General features: G+C 42.4%; 1 protein-coding gene across 1 annotated transcript; it reads right to left on the bottom strand.

Moving 5' to 3' along the window:
• Positions 1–1,682: 1,682 nt before the first annotated feature.
• Positions 1,683–26,069, bottom strand: yjefn3 (YjeF N-terminal domain containing 3). Its single transcript, XM_068743716.1, has 6 exons — positions 26,011–26,069; positions 8,570–8,678; positions 5,028–5,138; positions 2,473–2,586; positions 2,148–2,298; positions 1,683–1,879 (listed from the first exon to the last, which is right to left on the bottom strand). Exons 1-6 carry the CDS (start codon positions 26,067–26,069, stop codon positions 1,683–1,685), a joined length of 741 nt encoding a protein of 246 aa, XP_068599817.1.
• Positions 26,070–27,319: the final 1,250 nt, after the last annotated feature.

Raw genomic sequence — 27,319 nt, 5'->3', positions numbered from 1 at the left:
CACAGAAGAAGCACTTGCTTTGTATAAATACACGTGACCTCATCCATAAACAGCACCACAGTCTTGGTTAGTCATTCTCAGTGAAGCCAGCAGCTCTGAGCTCAGTAATGAGTGGCCCTGCCTTCCAGCTGATTAGAGCCTGATCACACCTGTTCATGGCCTTCAGTGCCAAATCAGATCCAGTTGGGGGGACTAACAAACAGAGGGGACAATGTGCACCCGTCTCCTCTGCCTGTGTGTGATGCCGTTGCGTGGCCTCGTGAATGGTGACCATCACTGCTGCATTTATAGATCGAAGTAAACATGCCAACACGGAGGTGAGTTGAAAGCATCACTTTGGCATTATAAGGTGTAGCGCTAACGTGTTAACAGTCAGCCCACGCTACATGTTCAAAGCACGCAGAGCCGAATTTGCACGAGTCGTCTGATGAATTCAAATCCAGCATTCATTCACTTTGATCTGATTCGCTGCCAAATCCAGTTTGCTTTGCTCAAGGTTCAAGGTTTCTTTATTAGTACCCAAATGTAAATTTGTGTGCAGAGGAGGAATACAGCAACCCAAAAATACACAATCACCGGAGCTTAAAAAAACAAAAAGAAATTCCGCTGAAAAAGTTGGTTATGCCGAGTTTGTGTTTTTGTCACAGATAACGTCCAATCGATTAAATGCATTTCACTTTGCTTAAAAATACTGAGCCAAGAGGGAAGTTTAAAAGGTCTGTGCTGTGCGGTTGTCACACTAGATTTAATTGGGAGGCGTTGAGAGTCAACTATGAAGGACATTAAATCTAGTTTAGGAGACAATAATTTACACAGTAAGCATGACTCTATTGTCTTAGCTGCAGCAAAGTGGCTGATTTTTGGTGTAATTAGTCTTTATACTTCCCGTAGCTCTCCATTGTTGTAACTTCCTGTTGAATAAAATAGGCCTCAAATGATTGGCACATTTTTACAGATGACAAATGGACCAAAATATTGATCCAACACAGATTAAAAGGACGATTGGAGTCAATTTGTCATTTCTGGTGATTTTGCAGCTATGAGTCTCCCAATTTAAAAGTAATTTAATAGTCGTAGTTATTGTTGGTGTAAAACTGATCAGGGTGTCATTAAATGAAAGAAAATGAAACTTTAGAAACTGAACAAAATGCAAGAAGCTAAATACATTTTAAAAGGACGTTTTTATTAGACAACAACGGTCGGGACTTTTGTAAAAGCTTATAAACCAGCTGAAATAAAGGCAACGTAAAAGCAAACCAAAAACACAACAGATTGTTATATTTGCATATCTACGCTAATCCCAGCAGCACAAATCAATGGAGCTCTAAACTGTAAACCCAAAAAGGTCATCTAATCGGTAACATTTAAGAAAAAGAAAAAAAAAAACTATTTCAATGGTTGTCATCATAGAAAATACATTTTTCTTAACCAGAGAACAGTGCAATGCTACAACTTTTATAATTTGACAGAAAGAAATGCCATTCCCTAAAAAGACATGACCACAATTTCTAAGTATTATCCATCTACCGTCGCTCCACAGTACATGAGGAATATCCTGATCTATATAACTGATAGCATTAAATCACATTAACAATCTATAAAATACAAAACAGAAGAATAGATTAACGTCTTTTTCTGAAAATGAGGAGTGGCCCACGCCGGCTCTTATTTTTCCCCATGTGTTACAATTCTAAGAGGCAGTCTGTTCCAGGATAGTCTGGAAGGTTAAGCTCGTATTTTTTCTGGATGTCATAGGGCAGGAAGCGTCCAGCCAAGAAATGCTTCCCCGAGAAACTCAGGGCACATTTCTTTGGTGCTGTAAGTGAGATGAGAACATCTGGGTTAATTCCATCTTGATTTGGTTCTTCTGCATCCCAACCTGAAGAAGGAGCACAGAAAGGAGGGCGAGAAAGAGGAGGATAAGACGCTTTGTTTTTTCCCCTGCCTGTGGTGCTCAGCACGTGATGCATTCAGAATATGATGAGCTCACTCTGAACTGACTGTAGCATGAGATTTATCCTCCATGTGTGCCTCCAGACTTGAAAAGCGTTTGCCTGGGAGCCAACACTCTGAGGGAGCTGCCTGGAGGCCCATCTATCACGCGTCTCTGAGCCTCCAGCCTGATATAGGCTGGAATAAACACCTACCTGAGGGCACATCCACGCTGACAATGGGGGTCTTGATTTGCTTCAGGGTGACAAGAATACCAGAATAGGGCTCCTTAATATTGTCGCAGTCATCCTCAGGGCCCAGCATGGCGTCAATCACTAGGTTGTAGGCGTCGTTTATGAGCTGCACCTGAACAGGACGGAGCTCAGCATGAATGCATGCCAACGTTCTAAATCTATTTATGAGAATTGGTCATGATGATACATGCACGTCCATGAGTGGTGCATTCAATGCACTCAATTATGAAATTTAACATGTCAATCAGACGCTATAAAAACCAGCAAATGTAAATATGCTGCTGACCTCTGTGGGGAGGTAGGAGAGGAAAGGGATGTCCGTCTTCTCACATTGAACTGTGAAGTCCTGGTGCAGACTTTGAGCAGAGCGTTTAGGGTGGTAGATGGTGGGCTCGTATTCCTGTGTGAGATGAGGTAGCAGATCAGAAAAACTTTGGGAGGATGGCACGGGAATAAAAAAACACAAAAATAGAGAGCTGGTTACATAATATTGGCACTCTGGCCTGCGCTGTCAGCCAACGCTGACATATTTGCGTTGTATCAGAGACTGTGGGTTTCGACAGCCTGTTTCCAGATCGAATCCTTCATTTGTGAAGTGGAAGATGAGATGAGTAGAAATCCAGACGACCAAAGTCTTAAAGTTCTGATGCTCAGCAGGAAGCAGCAACTGTGGCCTTTACCCACCGGCCAAAAGACAAATCATTAAGGCTACAAACCACTGCCGGTAGCGTGATCCTGACAGTCTCACAGGTCTAACATAAAGTCATAAATGAATAGAGGTGTGTGTAGGTGTGTGCGTGTGCGTGTGCGTGTGCGTTTATGTGTCTTCACTTCATCATCAGATAGAAACTTAAAACATGTGAAACTAAAGAAGAGCTTGAAACGTCCGTCAGAGTCAGTGAGCATGAAATTAATTGAAATGAAATGAAATGAGCAGTAAGATGGAAAAAAAATGGAGAAAAACCTTTTAAATTCTCAAACTTCGTCTTAGACGAGTCCATAAACGCATCAATAAAGCAGTACATTTTACAATAGCACAGTAAATAACATTTGCATTTTGTTCATGCCAGCTATGGAAATGCTAACTTTCCATGCAGTCATCATCTGCCAAGCGCAGTGAAGTCATCCAAGCATGCCTTCTAGTTTTTATAGGAATAATGAACCGAAACTAATGTGAATAAAACTTGTTTCTTACGCTCAACCAGCATTAGCTTTGATCAAGCAATGTGTGTGTATGTGTGTGTGTGCCTTTACCTAGCAGTGGAAACAATCAGAGATGCACAACAGCCTCAGACACAACCTGCCTTTGTGAGCATGGAGGTCTCCAAGAGGCTGCTCGGCCTGATTGTTCACCTCTATGCCCTATCTCAGTGACGTGCGGTGGGGTTCATGTCTGGTGAGGCACAGTCAGATTTACAAATAAATGAACCTACAGCTTGTTCATCATTTGATTGGCAACATTTAACGTGTTTTGTTTAAAAATTCGTGCCAGCATTTTTTACATACTGTCACAAACCTGGCTCATCAGTTTATGACAAAAAGGGGAGACCACACATAATCTGCGTATTTACAAAAGATTTAATGAAATTATATGACATGAAATTATTCAACTCTGCGTATCAGTGTGCGTGCAGCGTTGAATGTGTGTGGGTGCGTGTGTTGATCAGTTAAGGTTTAACTGATGTTTATGTGAGGGTCATGTTGCTGCACTCGTTAATGTGCCTTATTACGCACACCTGTTTCTGCCTCTCGCTCCTGGACCTGCAGCGTGGGGATTGGCTGCGGTCACCCCGGGCGCACCTGAGGCAGATTGACCCAAATCGCCACCAGCCCTCATAAACCCTGCTCCGCCCGCTGTTCCCCGTCGGTCCCTATCTGATCACATCGACAGCTCTGCGTCACAGGTTCCAAAGCTGTGTGCATGTGTGTCTCGCGTGTATCTTCGCATGTATTCCCGCTTGACGGGGGGATCACATCGCACTTTGAAAAACATGCACCCTTACACCAGGAGAGCAATTCACAGTCCAAAGCAAGTACTCAAGTTTCTCATGTGAGAGCGAACTCAGGCGAGTGCGGTCTCCATCTGCACACTGGATGGAGCATGTTGCCGCTTTGAAGCTAACAATAATAAACTCCATTTATACAAGCAGATTTTGAGATGCAGTAAAAAAGAAATTCTGCAAAAGATACGCAGGAAAACACAGAAGCAGACGGCAAACGCATTAAAAATAACGATAAAATAACACGCAGAATATTTAGGCAGAGTTCATCTGACATGGTTTTATTCAGAACCTTCAATGTGCTGTAAATCTAGTACACACATATGGTAAAATGCGTAGATACATTCCATTCTAACCCGTCAATAAAGTCACATAGTGGTGCAAAAATACCAGAGTCCTGATATCAACCGACAGAAAAAGATCTACTCCTGATCTCTGGCGAGGTTTGAGTCGATAGATCCTCAAGTAGTGCTGAAATGTCAGTTGATGTGCGACCTAAAGGGCTGACATCATGGTTATGACATCACTAACGACTGCCGAGTGTTATGGGAGTTACAATGATATCATGACTGGCTCGGCGCTCTTACAGGGAGAGTAATGGGGTTACTGCTCTGAGTCAATTACAGGAGCTGAAATGAAATTTTGTAACGCGCAGATGTCCTTCATCGGAGGGGGGGGGGGGGGGGGTGTAAACTGTTTGACCTGCTGTGGCTTAAAGTTTGAAGATTCTCTTTTGACTCTGCGCACCAAATGGATCGTTTGTTGGGTGGTTCAATGTAAAGGTCTTTTTTTTTTATATATAGAGCAGAAAAGCTGCATTCATGCACGGGAGTTTACTTACAAACATGCGTAGGTGTCGGGCGCACACCAGGCCGATGGAACCGTTCTGATCTGGACCGCAGACCACCAGCACCGTTGGCTGCTTCTTCACGAGAGACCCGAGAGGGTAGGCCTGGCGAGAGGGGGGGGGGGGGAGATGTAGGCATTTAGAGAGGAGCTGACAATGAGGAATCAGATAGAAAATAGAAGGGGTTATTGATAGAGAACAGTAGTCAGGCAGGCAACAGAAAGATAGACAGGGGTCCGTTTTCATCAATGGATAGAATTTAATATGTCATCTGATCTTTGCATCAGCATCAGCATCATATTCAATCTGCCCGACAGCAGCGTGCCAGACATGCCAGACGAGGGGGGAAATGGCACCGGTTCCATTATCTCCTGTGTCTGCGAGAAAAGGTCCAATCTCATTAAAATAGTCCAGACAGCAGTAGAAAAAATACCACATCCTTGGCGTGGGGTGCTTCTGTATATGTAACGGGCTTTCCATCTCCCGGCTGCAGCAGACTGCTGGATATTTGCTTTATTTACTGGCTACGCGGTGTCTGGAACACACCCTGCATCTTCCTAAACAAGACATACATTTGCCTTGATTCTCAGCTGATGCCTTCAGCGGTTTTTCATCATGTCTGCACGTTTATTTAATAATATTCAGTGAAGGTCGCAGCATGACTTCATGACTTCTGTCTGCAGCAGCGTTGAAACGTTTATGTGTTCGCCAGACAGCTGCAGGAACCATCGTAACAATAGTCTGACCCTCATAATGAGGCTCCTGCTGCATGAAAACCTTCCTCTGGAATCTGGAATCACATTGGTCACATTGTCAGGAAAGCGCTCTCTGACTCACGGTGGATTTCTTGTAACCTTTGAATTTAGTTCCAAGCGTTATTTGTTATTCCACAGCAGTGCCTTTTCTGTGGGGCCACCATACATTTAAACATCCTGGATCAGCAGATCTGGAATACGACATGAATCGAGATCCGACTTTGATGTACGGTGCATGGACAACGTCTGGATCAATGTGATGATCCGGATCACCAGGAAAATCTAACGATGTGATCCTTGGGTCCAAAGAAATCATTGCCTCCTTGGCGGCGGCAACAACTTGAAAAAATTATTACCGAATTCTCTGTGTCTTTTATGTATTACATTAAAAAAAGTCCGTAACTTGGCCAAAAGACATTAAAGTCGTGTGGCTTTTTAGCCAGTATGATTAATGCTTCGCTTTCTTTCCAGGTTCCATATCTCGATATGCCTATGATGCAATCCAATCCAAAGTAAAGTAATTAGCTTCAATAAAACTCTCGGTTAACGCGGCCTTGGCAACGCATCTCGTTCATGGCAGTATCGAATTTTTTGGAAAAGCGAGGTTTAGGACTCTTTTGAACTTTGTGAAATGTTTTCCAGTGTTTGAGTCATTTATGATGTTTTTTTTGACGTGTCGGCAGTTTGTTGCTCCCTTTTTTTTCATTTGATCTGCTCTTCTGGTGAACATTCTTATATTTTTCTTTACTTGCTGAGAGAGAGGCCTCTGATCGGACACCATGCTCAAAAACAGCAAACACTTTATGAACCTCAATCAACCTCAAACACACCATGAGACTGAGAAAATATGAACGGTGTCCTAAATACACAAACACACTCACCTACGCAGAACACAGCACCTTCAATATTTCTACTGGAAGACCAGACTTGAGTCCAGGGGCTCTTTTAAACTATAGACTAATTTATTGCTGTGTGGTAACAAAAAAAAAACGTCTCCTGTCTCCACTCAGGTGTTGAAAAGCCTCAGAATGATGCAAAAACACACACACACACACACACCCACACACACACACAGTCTGGACCTTGAGGCTGCGGCTACTGCTGTTAGAACAGTAAAGGATTACTGAGAGAAACCTATAATCTATCTGGCAACCAGAGGTGTGTGTGTGTGTGTGTGTGTGTGTGTGTTAGGCTACATACGCTTGTTTGTGTGGTCTACTGGTAGTCCAGCAGTAAATTCAGACAGTCTGCATCCCCTTCTACTGTAATTTCCCTTAAATAGCAGTGATGTCATGTGAGCAGTAGCGTGCCGCTGGCGGCTGTGGGCAGCAGAGCTCCACACAGCCATGTTTGTGTAGTAAGGCTATGCTGCTGGAGCTGCTGGTGGAGGGCCAGGCAAGTGAAGCCAGAACCGTCTGATGATAGCAGAGGTGAAGTGGATGTGGTGGACTTAATCACACGCTGTGAGGGCAGAGCGCAGTGGCGTTACTGCTGACTGATGCTGCTGCCCTGATGCCATGATGAGTTGTTGGAGAACCAACACACGTCTCCGAGTGAGGAATAATTCTGTAACTGCTGGATATGCATAAATAGTGTTTTTTGAAATTGCGCTCATTTTTAAATCTCATTTTATTTGCACTGGCGGAATTCTGACTTCATTTATTTACTGTCTTTCTTTTCCTCTTTCTTATACCTGAATAATCGCTTCTTTTCTTTATTCTGTTAAACCTTTTGTGTTTCAGATTATGTCTCTTTCTCTCTTCCTCTTTGTCTCATTCCTTCCTTTTTCTCTTCATCCCTTCTACTGACAGCAAAGGAAGGTTTCATGCATCTTACGGCTCAGACTAGCATTTGTCACAGCCTGTTGAAGAGCCCACTGAGGAAACCAGTGTCGCGTTAAACTAATCCGCGTGTTATCCACACACACACAGAGTTGACATAGTCCAGATGACAGCGACTCGGAGCTGCGGATTTGGATGGCTGTGCTGTCACAGACCAGACTCAGGTATTCTGCCCTGAAGTGAGCAGCTCAAATGCTTGTAAGAAAATGTCACAGAAATGTTTCCTCCACATAGCAATCAATTTGACAATTTTTTTTACGAGTCTTAATTCAATCGAGGAAAACATAAGTAGCGGCAGCTGTGATCTTTTGCCCTCGTTTCAGTCATACAGTCAGTGAGGATCTTTTGGGTTTGTGGTAATTACAGGAGTTCGGAGTGAGTGGAGAATAAGCAGCCGTTCTGAAATGATTAGATACGTGACCTTTAGAAAAGGTGATCTGACTACTAAACAGATTTGTGCAGCAGTTGGTGGCTTGAAGCCTCAATTTCATTTGATTTGATTTTGAGTTTATGACGGAGAAATGGGTTTTAACTGTGTGACTTCCTTCCATTTGAGCACAGATTAGTGGATTTGGTTCAAGGCATCACAGTAAATGATAACCATCGTTCAGAGTTGATGCTTTGATAGCATCGCAGCACACGCAAGAGAAGACTTCATTCACAGTAAGAACAAAACTGCAATGCAGACGTGCAGGAATGATTTCACATCTCATCATCTCAAATAAAAGGCAAGTGGAGTTCTTTCTAACAGCCTTTCACCTCCCATGTGAGAGGCTTCGTCGGCTCTCGCTGACTGACGGGGAGTTCAGAGTAATTAACCTCCTACCAGGTTATTAAAACCAGCAGCGCCATTAAGGTCTGAGCAGAATGAAGCGAGGAAAACAAGAAAGCAAAATGGACCAACAGCAATAGAGATGTGAAAAGCAGAGGGTGAGCGGACCTTGGTGACGGCAATGGCACAGGCTTGTCCCCAAATCTCTATCAGCTGCTGCTGCCCAAACCTGTAGTCCTTCATTAGCTCTGTCTCGATAGCTGCAGCCTCGCCTTTACTGTCAGACACAGAGCAGAATACAGTCAGTAAGAGAAGCATCATCAGCATCAGCATCATCATCATCATCATCATCATTTTTGTCAAATAAAAAATCATTTTTTTAAAAACTAAATGGAGCAGTTCAGGGAGAAGATCGTCTCACTGCTTATGTGCAACAGAAAGTCCTGTAAGCCTCATTACAGGCTCCACATACAACTCATAGTTCAGCCCACCAGTAGAAAATGAATGTAAAATAATGAGGATTAAAAATCTCTTTTCTGCCTTTAACGTGCTGTTAAAGCAGAGGCTGAGAGAAATGTAGAGAAGTGTGTTCTGTGTGCAGTCACTGTGCAAGTCCTGGGACCGAAGCAGGTTCAATAAAGGCGACTGGCAAATCCTGCAGGGGATGAAACCAGACACAAACATAGGAGTCTGTGCAAACAGCAAACGCCACAAAGGAAAACCTCAGCCCTGTCCTGGATTTAAACCTTCTGCTGCAGAACACAGCGATAATAGTGTCTCGTCATAACGGCCCCCAAGGACTTATTTAAAGTACAACGCTCAGAACGTGTGAGTGAACTCGATCATGATAGACACGCAAGTGTTTTCTGGAGAAGATGTTGTTTTTTAAATCCGTTATTTGCACACGTTCCTTCTGAACTGGTTCTTATGTGGCTCCTGCGTTTGGACCCATGTAGCATTCTTCATTTGATGCAATTCCATAGCGGAGCCGTAGGGATACGTCCCCTTTACTCTACGGACACCTGGTGGACTTCCATGGTACTGCGTCCATATAAGAAAACAATTAACACTAGGTTTAAGGTTTATTAAGGTTTCAGATAGAAATATAATTTATTTCCCCGCTGGTTGTGCTTTAAACACCCTCTTCGGTAGAGAACGTAACAGCTAAAGAGCTGTTAAAGTGTGATTCAATATTTATATCTACCTTCTCCAAGATTATTGGAAATCAATCTATTCAAGCAACAGGGGCTCCAAGCTTCAGCTCTATATGCCTCTCTCACGAAGGAGCAAGCGCTTAGCGTTGTTCATGTCTGTGTACATGAATGTGCTTGTATGTGTGCAGATGCATCTTTTAAAGTGCTTTCATTGTTATCCACACAGCTGTGTGTTTCTGTGTGGTGTCGTGTATGGAATGTGAATGTGAATGTGTGTGTGTTTGAGCATCCAGGTGGGGTTTCTGGCATTTACCTGTGCCAGTCAAGTGGCAACAGCTGTCACCCACGGCTCACCTCGGGGATGTTTCCTGAGTCTCTGTGACAAGTTGATCTTTGGAAAGTTCACCTCGGTCCACAGGGTCCGCTCTGAGCCCGCTGCACTCAGCAGCACCGGGGCACATCGGTCCCACGTGAGGATAGGATTTGTGGCCCTTCAAAATAGTGGATGGGACTCCACATGGAGAGGAAATCCTAAATCTGTGTCCCAGTTTTTGGCTGGTGGAGAACTGTCTGACTGAACGTGACCATTGTGTGTGAGTGCACATCTCTTAATATCTGCTCCTGTTCTGTTCTATCACTCTTCCACAAGGGAGTGCTCTGGATGGACTGTGGAGAGATGGCCGTTTCATGCCACACATCACATCACGTCTTCTCAATTACTAGCCTCCGTCTTTCTCGTTCTAATTCTTAATCAAGCATCAGTGAATCAGAAACTACAGGCGTGCAAATTTCTGCAACTCTGACAGTTTTGCATCCGAAAAAGCAAAAGCAGATGTGTGTGTGTGTGTGTGTGTGTGTGTGAGAGAGAGAGAGAGAGAGAGAGAGGGCATGTGCAGTGCAGCTGCAGCTGCAGAAAAAACAAGCTGTTATGAGCATTAGCTTCTGTTGCACCTGTAGCGAGTGCCATGCAGCAGCCTGGAGCCGCTCCCTCAGGGGGGGGGCTTGATTTCCCCAGGCTGAGCTTGATGTGCCCCTGCAGCGCATCGCCTTAGTTGTAGCGCTGCTCAACTGTGATCGCAACCTGGCTAATGAGTTTGTTTACCTGCACCCGAGACAAGACAAAAAGAAACTTTGATGATCTCTGTGGGGAAATGGGGACACAGCAATGGCAAGTAGTCCGAGCCTACAGAAAAGTTTAAAGGTCACATGTTATACCCTTTTTCCATGTTTACCACCAAAAAATTTTTTTTTTAAATCTCATTGTTCCTGCAACAGCCTATTTGCAGAAAGGAGATTAGAAGTGCATGCTGTATGTCTGATACGCATGAATAACCATAATATACCATAATATACCATGTGAAATCAATATATAGAAACATTTAAAAAATATAATGGAAGATAAATACTGCAAGAGACACAGTTTTATTAAGGTAGTGCCCAAACACTCTAATTGTATCCTGTAATGCCAGCCAGTAATAAAAATGCTGCTATATATAGCCTGCAGCAGCTAAACATCCTTGAAGGAGATGAATACCCCATTGAATTCAAAGAGCCTCTCTGAAATAAGCACAACTGCTGCCCAGTCCCTCTCACTTTACCTAATTTCCACTTTTCCATTATGATCTGCTGCCGAGATAAGAAGATAGATTAAAATAAAAATACAAAAACACTCAACAGCGTATTTCAACATTTCAGTTTTTTCTGTTTGGTTAATCAAGCAAATCCTATCTATGAAAAATTACACAGCGTCTTACATTAATGTGAGGAATCTCTGTTTATCTGTCTGTGACATCAAACTTAGGTCGTGTAGCATGTGAGTCGCTGGGGTCCCGAGGAAGACCCGTGTTAAATGACGCCATAGTTTTAATGTGGTGCAGGATCAGTATTAATTCTGTTATAATAGCATGCACAATCAGGCTTTGGGACTTATAGATGGAAGTGACAATGGTAGCTGGTCTTTGAGTTCAAGCAGGAGTCACAAATTAACACTAAACCTGTTTTTTTAACAACAATCTGATGCTTTTCAGGCCCAGAGCCTCTGTTTCCACCATTTCCCAATCCTCCGTCCCATCACCAAGTCCATTTAACTGAATGAGTCGTCAGCACTATTTAACTGAGGAGGATGTCTGCTGTGCATCTCTATGAATTCACAGAGAAGTCTGCAGTCAGCAGAAATGTCTCATTCTCATTAGAGACGAAGAAAAGCTCACGGAAACAGGCCAGAGTTCCTCTATGATGAGGAAAATGGTTCCATTATTCGCAGTAGTAGAAGAGATCAGTGTGATTCACATTAAGCAGTGGTATTACTGCATGCATGGAATCAAATTATGTGCAGAATAATGAACCCTTTGACTTTAGGCAAGGGTTTTTATCGGTCAATAGAAAATAATTTCCTGCTGGCTACAGCTAGCAATGTAAGTTTCCATTAATCTACCTGAACGTTTGCTGCTTATGAGCTCTCAAATAGGACTTCTCACTGCAGCTACTCGTATTACTTCTAAACAAAAAAATATTTATTTATTTTTACATTTTCTGAAATAAATAAAATACTACATAAAATAATGCCGATGTGAAACTTAATAGTTCATTGGACTATTGATTTTGGGGTTTTCTCAAACAGGTAACAGGATTGCTGTGCTCTGTTTCTTTTGCAAACATTCCCCTAATCAAAATGCCGACTCAGCCTTAAATGGCATTCATTATGCATCCATTGCCCATTATTATTCTCTTTTACAGGCAGACAGAAGGCAAAGGCAGATTTTACAGATGAGCATGGTAAAAAAAAAAAAAAAAAAGCAGTATACTACTATGAAGAGAGAATGACCTGAGGACAACGTGGGGAACATCGCGAACTGGAACAAAAAGGGAAGGGGAGCACAGACTGAATGCAAAATGAGTTGGCAAGGTGCAGGTGTGGGCAAAAAGGGCAGTGAGGAAGAAAGTGAAGAAGCTGAAACAAGAAAGACCTGGTTAACTAAAAAGAAGTAAAATCAAACACATCAAAACACTAAGCTAAGCTAAGCAGACTCAGGAGTGTCGCTAATTGACTAAAACAGCTTTGACTAGCTGTGATGTCTGGTTGGGGTTCATTGGTCCATGCATGCACTTTTATTTTGAAATTCAGATTTTTTTTTTCTGCATTTTTTTCACTCTGCACAATGTTGGATCTGCCTTGTTCCTATTGGTCACATGGGTATTTCATGCTTGCAATTCAAATGAAACGGCATGGTGCAGCAGTAACCGTTCCAAATGATAGGCTTCAGAGAACAGCAGTGCTGCTGTTGTCTTCGATCTTAATTACCTTCCATACAACGTGGCCGCTGGATGTGAAAATGATAACTGCAGAACATCGGTGGAGCCGCTCTGCATTCCGCTTTGTACCAGATCCGAGACAGGACCCGTGACGTTCATTAAGTCCACCCTCTCCTCTCTGCCTCTTCTCACTCCCGTTATCTATCCAACTCTCAACAGTTGTTAATGACACTCCACATTATAATATCATTCTGTATGATAAGTAGAACATGAGAAGGACGATTCCGCCTATGCTGGCATGCATTTTGTAGCCGTTAATAGAACACACTGATGATTCAGCCAGAACACAATACACTGAAAACCTTTGTAGTTTGCTAAAATAGTGCTCTAGTGCGATGCTACCGTTGTGCACGTCACGGATCTCTCAAGATCATCATAGCAAGTAAAAACAGGCATAAGCATCACTCCTTACAAGGTGTGTCCCTCTGTTCCTGCTGGTCGGAAAGATCAGGTGCCGCAGCCTCAGCTGGCAGATAGGAAGGAGCCGGCCTCGCGCCTCCATATGGGCCCATTCCATCTGTCCAGTATCAGACTCCTTCAAGCTGCTTAATTCTTATCAAATCAGCGTGACATGATTCACTTTGCGTCAAGTCTCCTTGGGCAATCATCTAGGAGTGACTGTATGCGATGTGCATGTGAGCGGGACAGAGACGGTCACATGCACCTGACTGTCTCCGGCTGCATCATTCATTCTAATCAGGCTTCATTAGTTTAACTGTCTGCTCATGTTCCTCATATCCGGTTACAACAAGACAGGCATTCTTTAGATGATCCCAATCGGCGGCTCCTGCCTCACTCTCATAACTCACTTCACCCACCAGCAACCATTGGCTTGTCAACATATAAAAAAAAAAATGAGCAAGAATCCCATTTACCTGCAGCCTCAGGTGTCGGTGGGCTCATTTCTGTGTTATAGTTCCTAGAATAAAAAATGTCCGCGCATGAGTCAAGTCTACAGACCGTAGATGCCATGCGACTGGAAGAGGGGGTTAACGTCTATAAATAGATGGATGAGATCGCATCAAAGCACATTAAAGTGAACAAATCATGCACAAGTAGTATTATTATAGTAGTGTTATTATAATAAGTATTATTATTATACCCATAATTTCCATGAGTCATGGGTATAATAATAATAATCAAGTTGTTTTTATTCCCTACCAGGATATTTGTTGTCTCAACTGATTTGTTTCCGCCAAGGCGGGGTGTTATCCTCAGGTGCTGGAGGTAGAGCAGAATGGTTAATGCAATTTATAATCCACTGGCTGGCCAGGATAGGACAGACTGATGAGACTATCTGCGTTACCAAGCGACCTCAAATGTAACAGCAGCAATGCACTGTGACTGCTTCTCCTTGGAGACAGAGGCAGCGTTGCAGCCTACTATAAAGTAGTCTCGCTCTTTATCTTTAGACCTACTCTCTATATTTTTATATTTATATATATTTGATACCTGAGTGGCGGCATTCTCACATATAGTCAAAATAGAAATTACATGGAATTTCTTTGCAGTCAGAAGAGGATGGCTCAAAAACAAAAGAGTGACTTTTACACTGAAGGAAATGATCCTCGTGGCAGCAGCTGACCCCAAAAAAAGAACATTTCAATTTGATTCCCCGTTGACTTCGGTTGGAATGTAAGTGTGAAGTGAAGTGGCGTTTCCTTATGTAACCCGACAGGAACGCTCCTCTGCAGTCCTCTCTGTATTTTTCCTGCGTGGTTGTGATCAATCGATATAAAATGGGTTTCAGAATCTCCCTTCAGTTCCTCTTTTTGTGTGTTAGCTAGCTGAGCTGCTGGCTACACGCCCGGGAGTTGCTTCTTTTCAGCTTGATAGTGAAAAGGTTCAGGGCTCGGTGCTCGGCCACCTACACAAGATCCGAGTGCAACGACAAGGACATTCCTTCACCGGCATTCCTACCCACGAAAGCAAACAATCAGTCAACAGAGTTTTGTCTTGGAAGACAGCAGAAAAATGGCATTTCATTCTGGAAACTAGGCAAAAATGCAGAAACAATGTGTAATTGGGGGGAAAATATAGACTCGTCCAGAAGACAGAGGTCTCATTATCATGGCAACATAATGAAAGAGAATAATTGGGGAAAGGTGCAGAAGGAGCAGAGGAATAGAAACGCAGAAGTGACGCGGCATAATTAGACCCATCGGCAATCTGGTGATCCAAGGAAGAAGTGAGACTTAATAATAAAAGCTTGCCGAGAAGAGGACAATCCTCCCCCAGATATCTCTGCTCCGTGGGGCTTAATGAGTACTGTTTTTACAAGCTGTACAGTAAAACTACAATGCTGTCCGGTGGCATCATGGAACAGCGTTTATTTCGAGTCAGTGGTCTACCATTACGTGGTTAATGTTGGTAAATTGGTAGGGCCACTGAATCCAGCTGGGCATGACTAACATGATGTTTGTTGTACCATCCCACAAGGCCTCCGCTTGTGCAGCCATTAGGCTGCAGACGTCAGCGCTGGTTAGTTACAGGACACAGTGAAAGCAAGCAAAGATTTTAGGGCCCAAACAAAGGAAACATGAAAAATAGCAGAACACACATACAAGAGTGTGTGTGTACACACACAAACTCTATGTAGTATCGTGTACAGATTACTAATAGATAGATGACTTTACTGTCAGTTTTAGGAAAAAACTAAAAAAATATGTTTTTTAATTGATTTCTATTTACAATCAGAAGAGCTCAAATAAGTGCTGCGTAAAAGAGGATATCTTGTTTACCATATTGGGACTGAGAATAAACTGTTCAGCAGGTTTAATTGCACGTTTTGATGCGCACCCATCAAAGGCAGCGACCAGCTACTGCACAAACTAAAATTGCATCCACATAAACAAAGGTTCAAACAAATTCTCTGAACCATCTGGTTGGATTTCTTCAGAGAAGCTGCAGGAGACTTTTGAAGGTCTGGAAAAATAAAGAGCGGAGCCTTTATTTATTCTAAGCAGTATAAACTATAAAAGCCTGTTATATATATATATATATATATATATATATATATATATATATATATATTAGAAAGCTCTGAACTAATCTAGGATTTTGTGATTAGCCGTAGGAGAACCAGAACGCCGCTCGGTTTAATTAGCGCCAGCGTCAGCAGCAACGATGCTAACTTTGTGACCCTCCATAGACCCGATGGAGAGGACCATAATATGTGTCGACTGTCAACTACTTTTTTTCCCACAGAATTGAAGTTCAAAAAAAGATGTTTACACCTCCTCCTTTTTTTTCAAGAATAGATAGCTTTGGGCGAGGTTCAGGTGTTGTGAGCCTGCAGGGCATTTGATGAGGCCATGTCTCTCTTTTTTTTTACATCTTATCCCTTGCCAGTTTCTCCCCCAGTGGGGCAGCAAGGGTGAAATAATCGCTCATATTAATAGAGGACAACCTTTGTTTTTCTTATAGAATTCAGTCAGTATGGACTGTTGTTTTGTTTTATTATTTTCTGTAGTCAATCTAAGTAATATACGTTATGATTATAACAAAAAAGTCTTCAGATTAATCTGTCAGACACATCTAGGGCTGAACAATGCTGGAAAAAAGCACAACAATTCTTTTTTTTCTGAAATATATATTTTCACAAGATGATTTGAGTAGCTCTTTTTGCAAATAATTAATTATCAATATTTTATTTTGTGTTAATCATATCTGACTAATAATGAAATAATAAAAAAATACATACAATAAATAAAACAGAATAGTTGTGCCGCACTGAACAAAACAAAACAAATCAAGCAAATATCAAGTGGAGACAAAGCTGCATGAAAAAAGGTGATATTTTCTGATGACATGGCTCCAAAAATGTAGCTGGTGAATCTAACAGCAAAGCAAATAACATGATAATAACCGCATATGCAGTATCTGCATGCCACTCACCATCAGAAAGCCTAGAAGCTTGAACTGTGCTGTGTCAGAGAGACACTTTTATTGTAGGCTAGTCATTGGAAATGACAGCCATGACTAGTTTCCCGGGGTCTCAAAAAAAAAAAAAAAAGAGTAGCATGATGTGAGCTAAATTTGCCGTACTTGACATCCCACCTTAAAACTAGGCAGGGTTATTTCATGAATTGTTTTCAGTGAGTGTGTCCTCCTGCTCGAACGTTATTGAAATTATCATTAAAGACAAAACCAAAAGATAGAAAGAAGGAGAGAATTCAAAGAAGTGAACATGTTTGAAGTCCTTTCACATACATATTCATTGCTTTCCTAGTGAATAATCTGATGAAAGTCCCTCTTGAGTTATGTCTCCTTCAGCGGGCAAACTCTCGAGTTGTTTCCTCAGTATGTCAGGTGGGTCAACTGAAATGTAGCGCATGCAGCCAAAGGAATATTAATGAGAAGGAGCAGCCTCAAATCTGTCGCAGCATCTCCTAACCTCAAATTAAATGTAAAAAAAACAAAAACAAGCAATTTGCAGGCTGTGTATTTTTGATTAGCACAGCAGTAGAGACCTGAGAGCCACTGCACCAAAACTGAATACCTAGATATGTGCATGTGTGCATGTGTGCATGTGTGCGTGTGTGCGTGGCTGCATCTCTGACGCTGGTGTTTGTGTGGCAGGTGGCTGTGGGAGAAACGTGTGAGAGTTGCAAAGAGACCAAGGCCGATGGCAGAGATGATGATGGGAGTATTCCTCAGGGGCGCCTAGTGATGATAAAAAGTGATGATGGTGAGAGAGTTGAAAAGTGGAGATGTTAAGCAGGAAGGAAACCTCCAGCGAGTTGCCTCTAATGAGAGCAGGGGGGGTCAAGCATGAGGGGAAAAAAAGAGACTGAAATGCAGCTTGATATTCTCTTTGCCCTTAAGTGTTTTGCACAAGCGGTTAAACTACTTCAGAATATGTGCATTAAATTCCGACTGCTGATTAAACATTCACCCTTAGCATCATCATCATCATCCTCTATGCTGACAGACACATTTGTGCGTTAAAGATTCTGTAGTTTAGCTGTAACCGCGGGCAACCAGTGGCTTTTTGCGCTGACAGGCGCAGCAACAATGTGTGCACGTGTGGCATTTGCCATACATTTAGAAACAGAATGTCACACAAGCTGTGCAGCCCGGGGAGCGAATCAGGGTGTAACATATGAGAGATTGCAGTGTGTGTGTGTGTGAATCTAGGGACATACAGATGGTGCTCATGTGATCATGAGCACAGGTCAACCCCTTCAAAAGGAAGGAGATAGGAAGGAGTAGATAGAGGAGGCGCAGAGGAGTGATGCGGAGGGGGAGCTGTCTGTAACTGCTGCCAGCCAAAGCGCCATCCTCGGGTTTATTCCATCGACTTGCATCAGCAAAGCAAAACTGTCTTTGATTTCAGGCGGGAAAATCATCCGGAGGACAGAAAGTAGGAGATGCAACCGCAGTGAAGACGACAGCTGCTCTGCTTATCTTAATTGTCGGCAATACTGAACTTGAATCGACTCGATAATTCAAAACCACACAAATAGGTCAGTTATGTTCTGCCAACAATCACTACTGGCCAAGGTAATTGTGCCAAGGCAGGAGTAAATGGCTGTTTGAGCGATATAATACACAGCAGTAGTTTTATATTGACCTGCATAACGGCTCGTCATTAATTCATCTTCTAAAGCTAAATTCCCTTCCTGAACTTTGAGTGTTTAGGTATACAAAGGAATGTCTTTATTTGCCTTCTCCCTCTCCACATGAGTGACAAGATATACGTATGAAAAATAATAAAGTTAAGAAATCGCAAAACATTTGCACGTAAAAGATACCAGTCCACAAGAAAAAGTTTAACACCGAACTAAAACTTCATTGAGTTTATTATCCCCCAGCTGAATGATGAACAAAGATCGAAGTGATTTATAACAGACCTGCTTTATTCGCTTGCAAGAAGGATCGTTATTTCCTTTTTAATAAGCACAGTTGAAGCACAGTACTTCAAAGAAAGTTTGAATGAACAAAGCAATTTATAAGTGAACAAAATGTTCCAAAAAGACCAAAATGCAAAAAATGAATTTGTCGCATGACGCTTCTTGCTCATTTAGTGCACTGGACTGAAAAGTTTGCCAATGAAACGGAAGAATTGTGTCGAATGTCGGTCAAAGAAACATGTATAATTTAATCATCTCTCTTATTTGGCCTTTTGATGTAGCTGTTGCTGTTTTCACATTATATCTATTATTAAGTAGGCAGAAATATTTTAGACCAGAGGCTTCATCACGTTTATTTATTTATTGAAGAAAAAACAAACAAACAGGTTGTAATCTGGCCTGAAATTAGACAAATCCAGCGCTTGGAAGTGTCTCACAGAGGCTGAAGTGTCAATAACTGGCCTGACGATTACAGACAAACTCATGTATGCAGCAAATATGCATCTTTAGATTGACACATGTTCCTCCTCGGTTGGGATGCTGAGCGAGATATAAATCCAAAGCTCTTTGTGAGATGTCGCCATAGGCCAAAAAACAGACTAAGCAGATGGAGTTTAAAAAAATAAAAATACTTTGTATTTACTGAAACAGACGGGTGAAGGTCAGTTACCTGGTAAAAACCCCATCAAGTCCAGAGGCAGGCACTGGCAAGAGGAAATCCAAGAACAACTTGTTCAAAACGGACTACCAAGCAGACATCATTCCTGATCAGATTCTGTAACGGCTGGTCAGCAGAAGGCATCAGGGCGCCTTTCTGCCTGCCCGTCTGTCTATCTGTGGGGCGACGCCCTCAGCAGATGCTGATTGAAGATATAAATGAAGGACATTAAAATCAGCCAAATCAGTGTCGTGAAATCAAACAGCAGGGGGGGGGGGGGGGCGATTGTCAACATTTTCCTTTCCTTTCCGCATTTCTACTCATTTTCTAAGGACTGCTATGTTCCACGTCGCTGTCTATTCACTACTTGTATTGTTATATAACCAAGAAAGGCTAAAGAAGAAGAGAGAGAAAAATAACAACGGCAAGTAGGAGTGACAGAATCTCAATTGACAGGTAGCATAAAAAGATTGGAAGAAAGAAATGTCTTACAGCATGACAGCGTGCGGTTTGGTGAATTAGCTCCAGGACAGTGACTGTAATAACTTAGTAATAACCCTTCAGCAAAGTCAACCAATTTCCAGGATGGAAACTGTCACTGCATCGGATTGAATGAACCTTTAGAGACCGTTCGCCTTTCCCATTGCCTCAACTGTATTTACAAGTGTGTGTGTGTGTGTGTGTGTGTGTGTGTGTGTGTGTGTGTGTACACAGCTCAGCAAGGGATTTGAGAACAAAATCAATGAGCAATTTGAATAATCAATCCCTGACGGGTTGCACTTGAAATAAATAATGCATGTGGATATTTGTTGACTTTTCAGAGACATGATGATAAAGATTCGCATCAAAACCTGCAAGATCTCGTTTTCTCTTTGACATTATAGGTGGGATAAACATAAACAGTTTTTGTATAACACTTGGGCATTTGCAGTGAATCTAATCAATGTGGTTGGTTTGTTATTATTTTGTTTTCTTCTTAAAAAAAACTATGCAGAAGTACTTTAGGAAATAAAGTAGCAACACATCCAGCTGGGATATGAACAAGTGCAGTATTAAAGAATGTTACAATGGAAAGAATGATGATGGTACATGTTATTTAAAAAAACATATGAAAAAACATATGAACACACGTGCACACACACACTGCACTGCCTCCCTCTTATCTGCATTCTCTCTCATGCCTGTCAGCTTGATTAACAAATTGCATCCAGCGATACATCCAGAAGCAGAAAAACAGTTTCACCTGTCGATATCAGACACATCAGCACCTGCTGACCGCATGCAACAGCTGCAAAATCACGAAGACTCCAGGAAACAAGAGTGAAGAGTGGAAACAAATCTGAATTTGTAATTCTGTTTCAGTACATTTTAAATAGGACAAGACTTTATTTCATTCATTTGTTGTAGAATTTAAAATGTATTCAACGGTAGCTGGTGATAAGTTGTAAATAAATCAGTGCAGAGACGTAAACAGAGTTAACAGACTGGTCAAAAAGAAAAGCAACATTATAATTTCTACCAAATAACAGACTGATCATCGCTTTTACTTCTACAAATATAATGTTAAATTGTGTGGTTCAATGAGTCGGTCACACATTGTAATGGCAATTCTACATAAAACAGTGTCGACAAATTCAAACGTCTGAAAATCCACAGCCATTTTTGATTGTGTTGTTCCGTGTGTTTTGTGTGTGGATGCTCAACAAAAGATGAAGGTTTTGCACAGCAGCATTATTTGGTCAAGTGTCTTTGCTGCCTGCTCAGATCAGAGGGAAAATAACTGGCCAAACATAATTGAAAAATCCAAGCGATGTAGACTTGAATCGCAAAATCATTTCTGACATTTAATGAAACGTTTCCCTGCATCGGTTACCTTTTAGTCAAGATGTACAAGGTGTGTGCAGTGAGGGGGCCTGGAGGCATTTCAATTAGGGTTCAAAGGCTACACTTCTGTCGGTCTCATTCACCGTAACACACACACACACACATTACACAACTTATTACCTAAACTCAGCGCCACGTCAGTCTGCTGTAAATGTTTCCGTTTTATAATAGCTAAAGCGAGATTGGTTTGCCGATCTTCTGTTCTAAATTGCTCATGGTGAATGTAATGTAACAACAAACTGGGGTTCCGCTGGGAGAGCATTGTTTTCCCATCTCACGCCATGTTGGGAAACAATATGACTGCACATATCAAAGCAATCTTGTTGATGTGAGCAGGGGGGGGGGAGAATCTTACAGACATGGGGAGAATATCCATGGCCTGTCTTTATACTCAATATTTTTATGTGTCATCACTCTGGAAAATGAATGATAACATAAACGACCCAGCATTTTATTAAAGGCTATTGAAGGGAGGAAAAAACAACAACTAAAGGATGACTCGTTCCCCTGGATGCTCAGCGCCAGGATTCTGTATGTGTTGGAGTCGGTTACAGAAAGCTGATTTTTGTGGCAGGTTTCATAACAGAGCCGAAGGTGAAGCAGTGGAGACACTCTAAAATACTGGTCTTATCCATGACCTATGAATGTGTAGCACTCTGCCTTCCCTCTAAAGCTCCATGTTAAATCTCTTGCATTCAAATATCATTTTCCTCTTCAGGATGTCCCTGAAGAGGAACGCCAAAGCGAAGCACTCACAGGCATCGCCGTTTGCTGCTGACATGAACACGGGAGCTCTGTGTGCACACTGCACACACAACTCCGGCATCACAAACCATATATTTTCAATTTTACTTTATTTTATTTATTTGTCATATAATATACTGAGATGCGAATCGGTATACAACAATTGGCGCGAGTAAAGGAGGCCTGAACCCTGTTTGTGTAACGATGATGCGTTCAGGTGTCACCGAGCGTGCCGAGAATGTATGCATAATCGAATGTGTACTTGTTTGATAGAAAACAAAAACAAAAAAAAAGAAAAGGAAAAATGCACGAGTGCCAAACTCTTCATCTATGAAAGAACAGAAGAAGCATAGTTATGTCAGAGATAAGGTTTAAGGATCCACCACAGGTCAGGCCCCAGTAACTATTCTAAATATAGCAGGGTACTTCTTAAATTGTTAACTCAGTGACAGCCGAAACCAAATCATCAGTCCTCACTGAGGTCCATCTTCAAACCAACCCCCTCTGTCCAACACAATATTATTTCAGACATCCTTATCTGAGTTTAATGATGAATTACTGCCAGACACTACACTCAGAGCAATGCCTCCATTTTTCCTCTCAGCATCTCCACCCCAAACATTATTTTTTTTGCCCTATAAATAAATGCTGTCACACAGGGAAATGGATCTGCCAAACACGGGAAATGGCAGCGAGGAGCTCGGTGGAACGCCGAAAAAATAAAACTGAACCCAACGTCTATGATTAACAAAGCAGGGAGCATGAAGACAGCTAAAAACCAGACACCTTGGCATAACGGCAGCAGCTCACATGGACACAGAGGCAGAACAGCAGATGGACAAAAATATCTCACACCAGTCAACATTTCCCAGGGTGACTGGTCCAGGGCTTTAGGTGTCGTGGGCAAAGCGGAAGAGGTGGCGCATGAGAGGGAGTGCATCCATCACTGTCAGCGCAGAGAGAGCAGGAAAGATAACGGGGAGGGGAAAGAGTTAATTACACTCAGAGCATTAGAGAAATAACACATTGATGACACCCATGTCATGTGTGCTGGCAGAGGTTAGACTATTTTCTCTTTTTTTTTGAGTCTTCTTGGATTTCTTTTTCAAAATCACACTGGAACTAAAACATAATCAGTTTTGTGCTCAGATATTTTTAGATTTCTCCTGCGGGTCGTTTGCTGTCACCTGATAGATGCAACAGAGCAACTATTGAAGTAGAAGAGAAGAATAAACAGAGGCAGTAATGTGTGTGATTTTTCCTCACATAAATCCCACACACACACACACAAGCTGTAAAATTGCCCTCTTCCTTTCGCATCATCTGCACCAGGTTTCAGAAGCAGGACACGGGAACAGCACCAGATCCAAAGCCGAGGATCCATCAATTCTGCATGTATGAATTATGTGTGTGCAGTTCATTAAATCTGCTGTTTTAGAGATGAGTCATGGTCGGAGTTATCTTTCAGCAGGCGTAACCATCGTCACATATTTAACAGCCGCATTGAGAATTTCATGCATTAACTTAATAGGTTTCTATGGCCTCTGGCAAACACATTACTTATATTTCTATATAGTTATCTCAGATTAATGATCATCTTTATCAAAAGCATGTAATAATAACCCCCCAGTCGCAGGACTTTTGTTTCATTGTTTCATTCAGACATTGTCTCTATTTTAGTTTAAGAATGAAAATCCCCCTCCGGGTTTAAACAGGTTGCTTCAACAGCTGTCAGTTGTTAAATGCCTTTGTCATTTTAGAACAGATTATTAGCAGGTGTAAATCTAAAAGGCAACACATGCACACGCCTGGATCCTGATGATGATGATGGAGGCGCTATAATCAGGTTCCCCTGCAGTAATATATTGGGGCTTTAATTGACTGCTTTTATTGACTGTCAAGCAGCCCTAAAAAGGCTGCAGAGATCTGGGAATGTGAGGATGGAGTCTGTGCAACAAGCTTTATTAAATATAGTCATGAAAAAAGTAAGACAATGGAATGGATGTTAGGAGATAGGAGGGGTTAAATGAACGACAATGACCCTGAGTGTTAGATAGTAATACTGATTCATAAAGAACATATATCATTCTGTTTGATTTCTATTAATAAACCCATGTTGTAAAATAAATATTGAGCTATTTCTGCAGGTAACAGGTCAACCGAAAAGAATTAAAACCATCTATCCAGGCAATGTTAAGTCCACCGTCCTACTTGAACTGAGCCAAGACAGATAGCAACGACGCTTCCTCCTGCAGGGCGGCTCACTCCGGCAGATTAGCCGAAGATAAGAGCAGCAAAGCCACAAATCGGTGAGGCATTCACCCTCTAATCCTGTCATCACACCTGGGAATTTGTCTTCACAGGGCTGTGTTAGGAGATGTAGCACTGTCGTGGTTACAAACCCATTTGATGCCGCACAGAAATGAAGGCATCAAACATTGTGTGTGGAAAAGGAGGACTAACTGATTTAGCTTTACACTCCTGAGGTATTGTTAGCCGCATGGGAGGCTGTAAAAGTGAATCGTGCACGGAGAAGAGCCCACGGTTGCAGCATGAAGTCATTTAATACATGCCTTTGCTGCCCTGCCACCAATGTTAACTTTGTCAGTGTAATTATAATCCATGATGACAAGCCCGTTTGGTTGATCTTTGTCCGTTGAGTTGGACTCTATATTACAGACAGGGTACTGTGAAGGTGAGACACCATCTTCATCCTCATCTTCCTCCACTCACAGCCTTGTCACACTCTCCTTTAGAAGATCATTTGTAAGCTTTCCAGGTTTAATTGTGCTGTCAATCACCCATCATTTCAGCTACCCCCCCCCCCCCCACACACACACACACACACACCCTCGCCCCTCCAGCACCTCCAACCTGCACTCCTGTCTATCTCCAGTCAAATTCAGGGCATCTTCCTTTCAGGAAGTCATCTCCACAGTTGATGATCCATTCCTCATCAACACCGTGAGTGTCTGGGCTCCATTCATATTGGAAGTTCTAATTTGTTTGGATGGCTTTCCTTTCACGATCCACCGCCTGCTGGCGTATTAACACAAAAGTCTGTTCCTTTTGTTCACAATAAATGTACTCTCGTTCAAATGCTTATTATTCTCTACTGATTAAACCGAAGCCACTTTGGCGACCGTGACCACAGGATGCTGCAAGTATGAATTGGGCAAATCAATTATGTGATTGAACACATAACACTGAAAGGTTCAACTGTTAACTTTTGATCATTTGTGGATGTTTAAATAGATAGATAATAAATAGACTTAAAGTCGGTGGAGTTTACTTTTATTCAGTGTGGTACTGAATATTTGATTTTAGTATTTGTTTCATACATATTAACCCATCTCATTTTATTATCTAGTAAAAGCTGCTATTCCAAGAGGGGCCACAGACTGAGAGGATCCAAACGGATTCATTAGCATGAGCGTGACGAGTATCTTTGTATAGGTGTGCACGCAGTTTGCTTTTATTGGAGAATAAATATTGACCCTATCATACAAAGATCAGGAAGCACAAGCACATTGTTCAAATCCCTCTCAGAGTGAATGTGACACTACAGGAGCAACTGATTACCCGCCTCACCCAGAGACACTGAATCCCGATGCTCGGTGTAGTTGGGAATATGAGGCTAATTGAATAAGCGCTCATATCTGCAATATTCAATTTGAGGGCAAACTGCAATGAAGAACATCCAAGACAGGTAAAACAGATTAGGAGTATTTCTGTGGGCATCCCAAATCACTACCATTGTCGTCTTTACTTGGTACTTGGCAAACAAGAGACGAACCTGCATCAAATATCATACTTAGATAAAGGATCGAAGTCTGATGAAGGCGTCTCCCGGGTTCTCCTCTTCACACATGACACTGTACTATTTGTCACTACACACCGATTGGTGAGCTGTCCTGTAAACAGCTGACAGTAGAATAAATAAATAAATAAAAACAGAAGGGAAGGGATAGAGATGCAACAGAAAAAGGAGCAGGTGCATACCTGAGGTATCGCAGTGCTTCTATGGTCTCAGCCTCCGCCTCAGCCGAGCTGTGGTTCATCTTGTCCGTCTGCTTTTCACGATTAGGCAAATATGAGAAAGGACGAGCTTAGCTACCCACAAAGCAAACACTTCCCTTCCTTCAGCACACACACACACACACACACACACACACGCACTGCCGAGCTCTTTGCCTAAGAACAGACTGAGAATCGAAATGGGTTTCCTCCCTCTGTGGCTCTCTCACTCTCTCTGGGTGGCTCTCGATTGGTTCAGACACTGGATGGTAATTACTGGCTGCTCCTTGCTCTGTCTTGCCTGTCACTGCCGCTCCTCGCTGTCTTTTCCCCCCCAGTAAGTCCCTGGTTCACCCTCTTAAAAAAACCCCAGCTGGCTCTGTGCGTGTGTGTGTCGGGTGCATTCACAAGGAAAACCAACCAATTAAGAATCAGGAGCCATGTTGCCCACCAGCTGATTGGCTCAGGCTTCTGCAATCGTAGCTGTTCAGTCATCCAGGATGCAGCCTCCCCACCCTCCATAAAATTCACACAAGCACGGCTACACACACACACACACACACACGGTCCTTGGCAGAAAGGGACCCCTTGTCAAATAATCTAGAGCAGTCACTGCCCAACCAACAGCAACACCCTCCACAATGATGGTGGTGGGAGATAAATGAAACCCAGATAAGCCCTGTATGGCCTGAGAGGGACGCATGAAGCACACTTCAGTTAAAATTAATAAACCCCGACAGGCCTTCGATGCATTCAGATTTTTTTTTCAAATGCTTTTAGGGCAAACGTGACTTTAAAAATTCCTCATTGAAATGTAATTATGCAGCCTAACCCACAAATGCAGACACAGAAAGAATGGGGATATATGGTAGTAACGCAGGGAGAACCTGTGGCTGCCAAGGAATGAAGCCTGTAAGTGGGCCGTGGCGATAAACAATGGCTGGCTTTCTTCTGTAAAGGTCTCTCCTCTCCCTCCGTCCGGTTCACTCCGACTACAGAGTTCACGGTCGCCTCCTGCAGCCCAGCTCAGAGCTCAGGCTGTGGCCTCCTCAGACGGTACCACGGATACCTTTCTGTTCTAGATTCCACAGATATGCCCATTAAGACTGAGTTTCAAGAGGATATTAAATCCTGTCCTTGCAAGTGAAGACAAACTATCACAGCAGAAGTTTGGTAGATTCTGCCACCTAGAGGTCACACTTTGTCCTTACAATTTTGAGTAAAAAAGTCTTTCAGAATAACGAATGTGTAAAAAGCCCTGCTGTTAATGGCTGCTCATGTTACATTTACTTTT

This window comes from Brachionichthys hirsutus, chromosome 9, assembly GCF_040956055.1.
Source record: "Brachionichthys hirsutus isolate HB-005 chromosome 9, CSIRO-AGI_Bhir_v1, whole genome shotgun sequence".
NCBI classification, from domain to species: domain Eukaryota; kingdom Metazoa; phylum Chordata; class Actinopteri; order Lophiiformes; family Brachionichthyidae; genus Brachionichthys; species Brachionichthys hirsutus.
The sequence above is the reverse complement of the archived record's forward strand: the minus strand, read 5'-3'. Positions and strand labels throughout refer to the sequence as shown.